This window comes from Grammomys surdaster, unplaced genomic scaffold (genome assembly GCF_004785775.1).
Source record: "Grammomys surdaster isolate TR1022 unplaced genomic scaffold, NIH_TR_1.0 278, whole genome shotgun sequence".
In the NCBI taxonomy this organism is placed as follows: Eukaryota; Metazoa; Chordata; class Mammalia; order Rodentia; family Muridae; genus Grammomys; species Grammomys surdaster.
In genome coordinates, this window is record NW_021604719.1 from 9,891,462 (window position 1) to 9,903,930 (window position 12,469).

General features: G+C 36.4%; 1 protein-coding gene across 1 annotated transcript in view; it reads left to right on the forward strand.

Moving 5' to 3' along the window:
• Positions 1-12,469, forward strand: part of Snx2 (sorting nexin 2) — a 43,725-nt gene that overhangs the window by 25,325 nt on the left and 5,931 nt on the right. The window contains exons 7-11 of the mRNA XM_028777124.1: positions 694-772; positions 5,210-5,285; positions 5,948-6,061; positions 6,331-6,424; positions 8,497-8,702. Coding sequence (XP_028632957.1) covers positions 694-772; positions 5,210-5,285; positions 5,948-6,061; positions 6,331-6,424; positions 8,497-8,702 — 569 coding nt within the window. The remainder of the gene's footprint in view (positions 1-693; positions 773-5,209; positions 5,286-5,947; positions 6,062-6,330; positions 6,425-8,496; positions 8,703-12,469) is intronic.

The following is a 12,469-nucleotide window of genomic DNA, read 5'->3' on the forward strand; positions in this document are numbered from 1 at the left end:
CTACCTGTAACTCCAGTTCTAGAGGATCTGATGTCCTCATCTGGCTTCTGTAACACCTGTATGCATGTGTACATAACAAAATACACACATGCACAGAAGTAAATAATGAAATCTTTTTAAAAAGAAATGTAGAAAAAAATTAAGCTGGAGATCTAGATCAGAGGTAGTATACTTATTCATGACGCCTTGGGTTGAAGTCCTAGGATTAAGGAGACAATACTCTTGAAATATAAAAACTTTTGTGTTCTTAAAGTGTGAAATATCCGCCTTTAATCCCAGCACTTGGGAGGCAGAGGCAGGCGGGATTTCTGAGTTCGAGGCCAGCCTGGTTTACAGAGTGAGTTCCAGGGCTACATAGAGAAACCCTGTCTCGAAAAACAAAACAAACAAACAAACAAAAAAAAGTGTGAAATATCACAAGTTATGAAATTTTTATGTAAGTTTTTATATAAGTTCAAAACCCACAAAATATAACTCAAGTTGTGCTTTATTTACATGTTCCTGCCATACATATTTATTCATTAACTAGAGATATTGACATATTATGAGATGTAATTCTTCAAAATGCCTTATTCTTTAAGTAAGATCCCAGTACCAACATAGGGGTCATTACTGTTAACTTAAAAATATATTTTCATTATGAAGAAATTATGATGGTCTGTTTCTTACAAGTCTCATCCAACTTTTTCAAAGGTATGACCAAGGTCAAAGTAGGTAAAGAAGACTCATCATCCACTGAGTTCGTAGAAAAACGAAGAGCGGCACTGGAGAGGTAATCTGAGTTACAGCACTGCTATTGCCTGCCTTTATTAGTCTGTAGCTTTATAGTCTTAACAGCATGATACCTGTTCTGTATCATGCTAAAAGCAGGAAAATAATGGAATGAATGAATTGATGTCAGGATTATGTCGTAATTACCAAGAGCTCTAAAAGGTGCCTGTAGTTGTAAGAGGGAAACATGGAAATTGTGCTTGCAGGAACACTTGATAGAATGTCAGGAGAAGCCATGCATGGTGCATACTCCTACAGTTCCAGTATTCATAGACTGGCAGGAGGACTTCTGTCCTGGGGCTATGTAGAAGGACCCAGTCTTAAAATATAAGCAACGGGGGGAGACTGGGCCTCTGTGGAGAAATGCTTATATACCATTTTAGAGGTCTTGAGTCATGCCCTTGGCATACCCCTTCCCCAAATACAACAGATATAAATTATTTAGATTCTTAGAAAGTTATGCCATATTAATCTACTGTTTTATGTCATATTTACCTACTTATAATTTATAGTTTGTCTAAATTAGTTTTTTAATTAGATTTGTTTATTTTAATGTATGTGAGTGTTTTGCCCTGAATGTGAATATGTGCACCACATGCATGCTTGGTACCTGTGTAGGTCAGAAGAGGGGGTTGGATCTCCTAGAATTAGAGTTACTGATTATTGTGAACCACTGTGTGGGTGCTGGGAACCAGACCTGGGTCATTTACAAGAACAACAACTGTTTCTGAATTATTCGATATAAGCACAGTTAAACTGTGAAAACTGCTTTGTATGTGCCTTGTCATTTTTGTGTACTTAATTCTGACTTTAAAGAATAATAATGTTACTCCTTGCTTAGATTCAGTTAAAGAATAATAATAAATATGTTCTATCTTCCTTTAGAATAAAAGTACATAATTATACATGTCCTGTAGATCGCAAGACTTGCTTTTCTTCTTTCCTTTTTGAAACAAGGTCTCACTGTGTAGTCCTGGTTGGCACTGAACATAAAGATCAGCATAAAGGCATGCACTGCCCCACCTGGCCTAAAGTGTGCTTTTTTAATGGCAGGCTAAAAGAGTGGGAATGTTCCCACCTCCTGCGTCTTAACATATAATATTTTCTTACTGTGCTGAAATGTAAAAACAAAGGTGAGAGTGTGCTTTACAGAGAAGTACTGTAAAGCTTTTTGTTTACTTGCTTGTTTGTTTTTGAGACAGAGTTTTGCTATGTAGTCCTCGCTGGTCAGGAACTCATTATGTAGACCAAGTTGGCCTGAGATTCACAGAGCTCTGCCTGTCTCTTTCTTCTGAGTAGTGAGATTAAAAGAGTGAACTAGGACACTGGTTCACTGAGGCTTTACCAGCTTCTAATAGCATAGTTAATTTTGTCTGATCTTCATTTGATCTTCTGCCTTATCAGTGACTTAGGTTGGTAGATTAGCTTTTCGGATTGTGTGTGTGTGTGTGTGTGTGTGTGTGTGTGTGTGTGTACATATCTTTGTGCTACAAATGAATTTTTAGTACTGTTTTTGAGGCATCTTCTTATTTAGTAGTAAATTGTTCACATTTTAAGAAAATCCCCGAGTAAAGTCAAGTTAACCATATTCCATATTCCGTTTTTAAACAGCTACAGAGGGCTGGAGAGGTGGCTCATCACTGAAGAGCACTGGCTGCTCTTCTACAAGACCTGTGTTCAATTCCGAGCATCTCACAATCAGCATAACTCCAATTCCAAGGGATCTCATGTTCTCTTCTGACCTCTGTAGGCACTACAGTGTGCAGACATAGAGCCAGGCAAAACACTCATATACATAAAATAAAATACAATTTTTAAAAGTGGAAAAATTAAAAATTAAAATCTAATATTTAAGAGAGAATCTAGTTATTCAGAATTATTTAAATTATATCAGAAGTTTAAGTGACATTGGAATTGATTGTATTGTAAGACAAGTTGTAGAAAGAATATTTTAAAGAACAAAGGCATGTAATGCTCTTTCTTGGTTTTCTTAATTCTGAAAATGTAACCACACCCCTTGGAGAGACATTTCAAGTATGATTTTCCTATGAGGTCTTTTTATTTTTATTTGGTTTTGGTTTTGGTGTGTGTATGTGTGAGTGTGTATGTGTATGTGTGTGTAAGAGTTTATTAGGTGAGCATTTTGATTCATACCTGTAATCCTATTTGGGAGTCTGAGTGAGCCAGGAGGATTGCTACATCTTTGATGCTAGCCTGGGCTACATTAAATAAATAAAAAGTAAAAGGCAAGCAAGTGTATCTTAACCCAAACAAATGTACAGACTAAGACGTTGAGAGGTATGATTTAGAATGACTTTATATTTGAAATCTGTCTGCACTACAATACCTATGTGACCTGTGCAAGAAGTAACTTCAGTGTATATTTACCTCTAATGAATTGTGTAGGGTTAGTGTTCATTTCAAGCACTTAACAAAATTCCACTTGCAAGACCCAAACAGATAAGATAAATTTATTAGTTTCACATCAGTGAATTTAGAAAATAGGTCACTCTCCAGGGTTCTCTTATTCCTCAGGAAGTTCTTTTGCTTTGAAAGCTTGAACTCTTCAGTCTAATGGCTAGTAATCCAAAGGCTTACTTAGCTTACATGTTCTAGTGGGCTCCATGATTATTTCATCCTTGGCAATTCCCTCCCTCCCTCCCTCCCTCCCTCCCTCCCTTCCTCCCTTCCTTCCTTAAATACAGCATGTATAGAATAATCCCTTTAAAACACAGCCTGGGCTACATGAGACAGTTTAAAAAACAAACAAACAAAACCACCCTAGAGCAGATTGCACTAGCCCCTAATCCTAATTTTATTCAATAAAACTAAAGTTCTTATAGTTGACTACAAATCTCTGTCTGACCTGCACTGCTCATGCATTTTGTTGTTACCCGTATCTTTCATGTCTCTTTGGTCACCCACTTTGCTCTGGGCCACAGTGACCATTTTGTTTGGAATCCAAGGCATTTCTACCTTTTACCCACTTAAATCTCATTATCCTTTTAATGTTTAAATATTCCAGTAAAGCTTGTTCTGACAACTGGCTTCATTGTACCTATCGAAATTGGCACGGAGCACATCTTATGTACTTGGTCCCATGTGCCCCATTCTTTCTTCTTTTCTCATGGGACTTGTCCTATATTATATATTAGTGATTGCTGTTTATAGCTTAGTATCTGTCTTCTAGTACCAAATTGTAAATTGCATAAAGGAAGAGCTATTAATAACTTTTGCATGCTGACGGATTCTAGGACCTAGGAATAACATGTATTCACTGCTCAACAAATGTCTGTTAAATAAACAGGTGATTGTCATCTAAGACCTAGAGTTTTGCTTTTCTAGTCTCTCATTTTGTTGACATTGAATTTAAGAGAAATTATTTTTAACTCTATTCATATTAAGGATTTTAAGCAGCTGTCTTTGTTTTGCTTTATCTAAGCACACAATTAGAAACTGGAAAGCTCAAGTGACTCTTCTCAATTCATTCTGCTTAAAGCAGATCTGAGCCACTACTGGCATCTCTTTCACTTCCTCAGCCCTTGTTGGGCTTCTAAAGGAGGAGAGCAAATGGAAGATAAGATCAGTCTGGGCTACTAATGAGAACTTGGAATTTTTTTGGTGGTGGTGGGGTTATTTTAAAAAAAAAAAAAAAAAAAGGAGAAATAGTTGAAGAAAATTTAGTCTTCATCAAATCAGAACCAAGGACCAAAACCTGATTGTTGTTTAAATCTACCAACAAGAAATATTGATAGGCAGTTTCCCAATTTAGAGATAGTAGTAATTATACTTGTTGAGAAGAAAATATACATAGTGGTATATTAACTTAATTCCCTAAAATTATAACTGGAAATATAATTCTTTCTAAAGAAACATTGTTACACAAGCTCATAGTTCATATATCCTTTTGTAACTAAATTGTCATTCTAAGATACTGATAAAGTATTTACTCTGTCTCCCTTTCAAAAGATGAGCAAAGATGGTAGAGAGGTAGCTCAAAGGCTAAGAGTACTTGTTCTTGCAGAGGACATAGGTTTGTTCCTAGTACCCACATGGTGACTCTCAACTGCCACTGAGTCCAGGTTTGGCCTCCATGGGCATCAGGCATGTATGTGGCAGATGTAGGCACACACATACATACTCCCCCCACCCCCCGCTTTGAAATAGAGTCTCATATGTAGATCTAGCTTCTCTAGAACTTGCTGTGTAGACCAATCTGGACTCAAACTTACAGAGATCCACCTACCTCTGCCTCCCAAATTCTGGGATTAAGGTTTGTATCACCATGCTCTGTTCAACTGTATAAATAAAATTCTAGATAATTATAGTGAGTGCAGACTAATAGATAAAGATACTTTTACTTAATTATTTTTATTCTTTTGTTGAAACACAATTTAGCATGGTACTAAAATAGGATCAATTGAACTCTTGAATATAGGTATCTTCAAAGAACAGTAAAGCATCCGACATTGCTTCAGGATCCCGACTTAAGGCAGTTCTTGGAAAGCTCAGAGGTATTTCCACTTTAAATTTTCTCATTCATATTTGTTATAGCTAATACAAGATTAGATATTCAGTAAATAATTAGTTCAGTAGACATAGTAAAACCATGCTTGGGATTTTTGGTGTCGGTTAACTTGCAAATACCTTCTTTTAATAATAGAAGATGGTCAGTTCCTTTTTTGAAGAATTTAAACTGGTTTTAATCAAATAGATGAGAAAAAATTTTACTGTTGCTGCCCTAATTGTTATTGAGATTTTTAAAAAACTTCACTTGAATCTCAGAATTTTCTAGAAGCTCATAAGCACAGGCTTCACAGAGTGAGCATCTCTGCTCACCAGCAGCTTGTTTGTGCTCCAAGACAGGTGGCTATGTTAGAGCCCAGCAATTTCTTAATGTGTTTTGACAAACAGTGTTTGTTCTATCTAAATGTAAACGTGCAAAAGAAAAGCAAATGGAAAGTCTATTTTTTAAGTTTTCCTTTGAGAATGTACAAGTAGTGCATTTGAGAAATTAGATCTCACTGTTGAAATGTGTGAGGGTAAAGAAAATACAGCCTCTTTTCTCTTTTCTTCTCTCTCTTCTCTTTATTTTGGGAGGGGGACCCTTTTGTGCCCAGTTGAATCTCCAGGCTTTTAACCGGTTTGTTTGCCCTTATTTGTCATTCAATTCCAGCTGCCTAGAGCAGTTAATACGCAGGCTCTGAGTGGAGCAGGAATATTGAGGATGGTGAACAAGGCCGCCGACGCTGTCAACAAAATGACAATCAAGATGAATGAATCGGATGCAGTAAGAGCTGATTTTTCGACTTGAATAATGAAATGAATTAATGAGCCCAACAATTGCATTTTAAAGCTGTACAAGCAGAAAATAGGATATTAATTTGCTTATTGAGTTCAGTTCTCAGCTACATCAGTTGACCACCATGGTTATATATGGCTAATTTGCTGTTCTAAAACAAGGAAGGTAGCTTGCTATTGGTAACCTAATTTACAATGGTTCGTTCGTCCTAAATTAGCTCCATTTTTCTTTTTTTTCTTTTTGTTTTTTTTTCTTAGTGGTTTGAAGAAAAGCAACAGCAATTTGAGAATCTTGACCAGCAGCTTCGGAAGCTTCATGCCAGTGTTGAAGCCTTGGTCTGTCATAGAAAAGGTTTGTTAGTTGTGTTAAAGTGAACACTGAAGTGATTATGGAAAAGAGAAAACAGTAGTTTGAGAGAATATTCTGCTGCCTGTGGTGCACTTAGGCAGCTGAAGCAGAACTGCCATGAGTTTGAAGCTAGACTGTCTCAAAACAGAAAAAGAGTATTTGTTTCAATATCATTTAAATTTTTCCATTGTATTTTGATCTGACTTCTAGCTTAAAATTAGAAAAATCAAGAGCTTATAAAACTATTTTAATTCAAATTAAAATTAATACTCGTTTGGTTGAATGCTATGCATGAGACCCTGAGTTCAATTCTCTGAACTATGGTATGGAAAATTAAAAATTGATACTTACATATTTTCTTAGAAGTATTTGTATTGTACCTCTACTTCTTGGAAACCTCTGTGAATTATTTTGCTTACCTTTTTATCGTATTTAGAGGCTGGAGAAGTCTTGATAGTACTTCTCTAACAGGCAGAAGGCCCTGGGTTTGAGCTCCAGCATCACATAAACCAGGCAGTCAGGAGTTCAGGGCCATCCTCTATACAGGAAGTTCAAGGGCAGCCTAGTCTGAAAAAATAAAGAAGTTAAAACCACTGCATTTAAAACTAGGTTTGGGGGAGTAAAAAGCTCATAGGAAATTTGAGTTGAAATTTTTTTAGTCCACAAAGTTTTGTTGTTAGACTCTTGTTTGTTTGTTTGTTTGTTTGTTTGTTCGTTTTGCTTTGTTTGACTTTTGGGGTGGAGTATTTTCAGAGTTCCAGACTCTTCATAATGGTTCTCTAATATACTATGTGACATAATGAATGCTTAGTAGATTTCATTAAGGTAATGGTAATAAAACTAATTACTTGTGTGATAAATCTGTTTTTTTTTTTAAAGGTTTTTTTAGTTTTTATTTCATATGCATTGGTGTTTTACCTGCATGTCTGTGCAAGGGTGTCAGACTCCCTAGAACCAGAGTTACAGACAGTTGTGAACTGCCATCTGGGGGCTGAGAATTGAACTTGGGTCCCCTAGAAGTGCAGTCAGTACTCTTAACCACTGGGCCATCTTTCCAGCTTCCATATGATAGTTATCTCTATATAATAGTTTGTCATAACTTTATTGTTTATATTATATATCTCTTAGGAATTAGGCTTTGATTTTTTTTCTTAAATTATATACTATGCAGCAACAGAATAGTTTTCAGAAAATGTAACTTTCAGTCATTGTCAGTAGCCTTTATAAACATGATTTTTTCTTCATTTGAAATGTCTGAATTGTTTGAAATGTTAAAAAATAATCTAGAAATTCTTAAGTGGAAAATGATGTAAGTTTGAGGGCAGCCTGAACTAAAAAACAAAACAAAACAAAAAATCTCATTTAATTCTTAGCATCATTGCACAACAAATAGAAAATAACTTAAATTGATAATAAATTGTATGTACAAGCATACCTTTTTTCTTTCTGGATAGATAAGATTCTTATTAAAAATTAAGATGTAAATTTTTTTTAAATAAAAACAAGATTTGAGATATTATTTTCAGTGACAAATGTTCAAATGCCAAAGAGTATAGTATGAATTAATTGTGATTTTTTTTTAAGTATTCTTATTTTTATGTACTTCTGTATTCCAGTGTGTGGGTTTGCAAACTTAGGTCCTCCAGAACACCAATATAAACTTTTAACCTCAGAGCCATCTCTCCAGCCCCATTAATCTTTATGTTTATTCTTCCTGTGTTAGAAATACACTTACATCTTCAACAGACTGCAGAAGACAATAAATGAGTTCTTTGGTGTGAAAAGGGAAGGCAGGTTATTAAATTATTCAGACACAGTTCATCATCTGAAGATATAATCTTTGATTCTATTTTGGTGGGGCTATGCTGGGATTCAATGTAAACAAAAGCATCACATAGTAGTGGTATTTTTATGAGCATCTATGCCCAAGGCAGTTTATTGACTGTTTTATATTAATTTAAAATAATTCATAAATTGGACATTTAATTTGTGAATAAATACAATTTAGAGAGATTAGTATAGTGTTAAAATTTTATTAGCAAATGCTAAAGCTTTTTTTTCCCCTCTAATTTCAGAACTTTCAGCCAACACAGCTGCATTTGCTAAGAGTGCTGCCATGCTAGGTAATTCTGAGGACCACACTGCGCTCTCTAGAGCTTTGTCTCAGCTGGCAGAGGTTGAGGAGAAGATAGACCAGTTACATCAAGAACAAGCTTTTGCCGACTTTTACATGTTCTCAGAACTTCTTAGTGACTACATTCGTCTCATTGCTGCAGTGAAAGTAAGCCCATTCTACAAGTCTTCTCACATTCTTGGCACTTAAGCCATTTGCTTTAGAAATAATTTAAACATGATACAAATTGCCTGTAACACTACCATCTGGGTAGCAGATCCAGGAGGGTCACATGTTTAAAGCCAGCCTACTAGTCTACATAGTAAATTCTAGGTCAGTTAGGATTACACATGAACACACACACAATCACACTCTTTTGGTTTTCTATTAGGTATATACATTTAAGTGTACAAATCTGCCAGGCAGTGGTGGCGTACGCCTTTAATCCCAATACTTGAGAGGCAGAGGCAGGTGGATTTCTGAGTTCGAGGCCAGCCTGGTCTACAGAGTGAGTTCCAGGACAGCCAGGACTACACAGAGAAACCCTGTCTTGAAAAACCAAAAAAAAAAAATCACTTGAAAATGAGTACTTGTAACAACATTTTCTTTTAGTACATTGATAGTACAGTAAACAGTTCTTCAGTCTAAGGAATGTCAAATAAGTGAAAACTACACATTTATTTATGTATTCATATGTAAGTTTGCAACTATTTGTATGAATTTACTCATTCTAGCAGTAGGTGAAGCTGAAGAAATGGGGTAAAACTGGGGGTGATTGTTGTCATTCATGTTTCAAGAGGTCTTCAGCATGAATTTGGGCAATAAAAGGATTTTCTGTCTGTATTACTCAAGTGTATAGTCACATATTTATAAATGAAATAAGACTGAATTAGACCATGATTATATTATACAGTGATAGTATTAAATTTTAAATAAACCTATTTCTGAATAGTTACAGAAGGAATCTAGTTCAGTATTTGTACTCTCCAACTGAGCTGTCAGTTTGTCAACATTTTTCTGAAGATATTTTGTGATGTTACAGTGTCTTTGAGTGCTTTTCCTTGGATTTAAACATTTTAGAGAGCTATTGAAATAATCATCTCCTTTCTTGTGCAAACTGATAACACTGCCTATTTATTGATGCTTTGTGAGCTGTCTCTAGAGAGTACTCAGCACTTCCAAGTGGTATTTTCTTAGATTTGACAAAACTTATCGACTTTGTATACTCTTGTATGTAACTCCTTATGCTTCTGGTGAGTTTTTTATTTTGTTTACAGCTGTTACAGTTTCTAGTGCATTCTTTTTTTTTTTTTTTTTTTTTTTTAAATGTTTTTTTTATTTCATGTATGTGAGTACATTGTCACTGTCTTCAGGCACACCAGAAGAGGGCATCAAATTCCCTGCTACAGGTGGTTGTGAGCCACCATGTGGTTGCTGGGAATTGAACTCAGGACCTGTGGAAGAGCAGGCAGTGCTCTTAACCACTGAGCCATCTCTCCAGCCCTTCTAGTGCATTCTTTATCTTATTTAGGGAGCTTTTATTTTTAACCTCATCATGGCCTAGTTTTCTTTTATTGTTGTTTTTGGGAGTATTGTGTCTCTAACTCTGGCCTAGAACCCCTGATCCTTCTTTTGACTCCACTTCCAAGCACCCAGATTGTTAGTATGCACTACCACTAAGGGCACTTGTGATCCTGTAGAGAACCTGACTTCAGTTGTAGCACTACTCTAGCTCACAGCTGGCTCCCATCCAGCTTCAGAGGATCACATGCCCTCTTCTGGCCTCCACAGGTGCTCTTACACATGTACACATACACAAGGAAAAATAAATGAAAACAAAACAAAAATTCTTAAGAAAATAAACCAGTGGGTTAAAAAGGGAAGTTGACAGTGTCTTTGAGGACACATAGAAAAGAGCTGCCCAGGGAAAGTCCCCCATGGCAGGGATAGGCCTGCCTGCGCTGACCCCTCAAGAAAAACCTTTCCTCACACTGTCTTAACTGAGCTTGGAAAGAGCTATTTAACCTTGTTTAATCTAGAGGCACCTACATTTATATGAAACATTGTTTTTTCATACAAAAAATTTTGTTCTACTTAATTTATCAAAAGCTGTGTTGAGAAATGCTGAAGATGAATTGAGAGTTAGAGAGCTGCAGTCAGGTTTTGTGAAGGCAGATAAGGCTCTTGAGATTGATCAGGTCAGCTGCCTGAACCTAGGAGGCAGGAGTCATAGAAGCTATAACAAACAAGAGTTAGTTAGGGGCTGGAGAGATGGCTCAGCGGTTAAGAGCACTGACTGCTCTTCCAGACCTCTTCCAGAGGTCCTGAGTTCAAATCCCAGCAACCACATGGTGGCTCACATCCATCTGTAATGAGATTGGATGCCCTCTTCTGATGTATCTGAAGACAGCGACAGTGTACTCATCAATAAAATAAATAAATAAATATTAAAAAAAAAAAGAGTTAGTTAGACACACAGGACAATTCAAATAACCAAAAGGACACATTTCCACTCCTCAGTCTGTTATGATTCTTGAGTATCTTCATAATAGTCTAGCTGTGCATGTATATGAAGCTAATATTTGTCCCCATCCCTCCTTGTTTTGTCCTTCTGTCAGTACATCTCACAGATCCCCCGTTTCTCAAAAGGAGGATCCATTCTTGGCTTGCATCTCACCCTCAGTCCACTGTAGAGCTGTCCCCAGTTCAACATTCATAGATGTGTCACTTTATTTACTTTTGGTTTTTGAGCTAGTGTCTCTGGCTGGCCTAGACACTGTATAGTTAAGGGCGACCTTGAATGTGAAAGCCTCCGATTGTAACTGGAACTGAGTGCCATTACATCTGCTTACATAGTGCTGGGAAGGAAACTCATGCCCATTCATCGAGTATTTGACAATAGCTATTTTGATATAAAATTTCTAGAAGTAGAATTATTGTAGTATGAAATTCAATTTTATTTTATATAGCTACTACATGGTCCTTTTTATCTGCCTAATGATGGCTTTTGTGTTTATAGTCCAATTGCTATCTTCCTCCCTCCCCTATCTTTATGGTGTTTCTTTTTCGTTTTTTTAAAAATTGATTTATTTTTATTTTTTATATACATGAGTGTTTTACTCATATGTATTCATGTTTACAGATACATACCTGCTGCCTGATGTCTGTGGGGTCAGAAGAGAGCATTAGATCCCCTGAAACTGGAGTAGCAGACAGTTGGTGGGAACCGAACTCAGGTCTTCTGCTAGAGCAGCAAAGTCTTAAACTTTTTTGTGTTTCTTTGGGAAGGCCCTGGTACCTGATGTTATTGTTTTGTTTTTCTAAAGCAGGATGAAGCTCATGGTCCCCTTGAACTCATGACTCTTTTGCCTGTGCCCCCAACACACACCCAGCTATTTACTACTTCTTGATTAAAATATGTTTTAAAATTTAAATATCTCTGGCATAATACTTCTTGATTCACCTAGTTTGCTAATAATACTTGGCTCATTTGCTGAGCTAGTATATATTTAAAATAATGTTAACATATCCCAACATCAAGCTAGGAAAGAAAGTCATAGTGGATTTTCCCATCCTGTCCATTGGTTTTCTTTTTGGTCACACCCTAGTTGTTCTCCTATATCTATAGTTCACTTCTTTAATCACGTGATTTTACTCTGGCAGGCCCATGAAAATAAGCTGTGAATATTGTTGACTTGTTCTGGTAGAGCCTGTGTGTCAGTTTTCATTTAGTTCTGCCTTTCAGTTGTGTTTTTTGGCCTTTTTTTTTTGTACCATGTACAGGACTCAGCCTCTTCCTCATTTTTTTAGGCCTTTATTGTTTGCCTTTTATTCTATTGGGAGTCATCTATGACATTTTTTACTTCACTTCCTATTACTTGGGGTTCCATTTTCCTTTTCCTTCCTCCCTCCCTCCCTCCCTCCCTCCCTCCCTC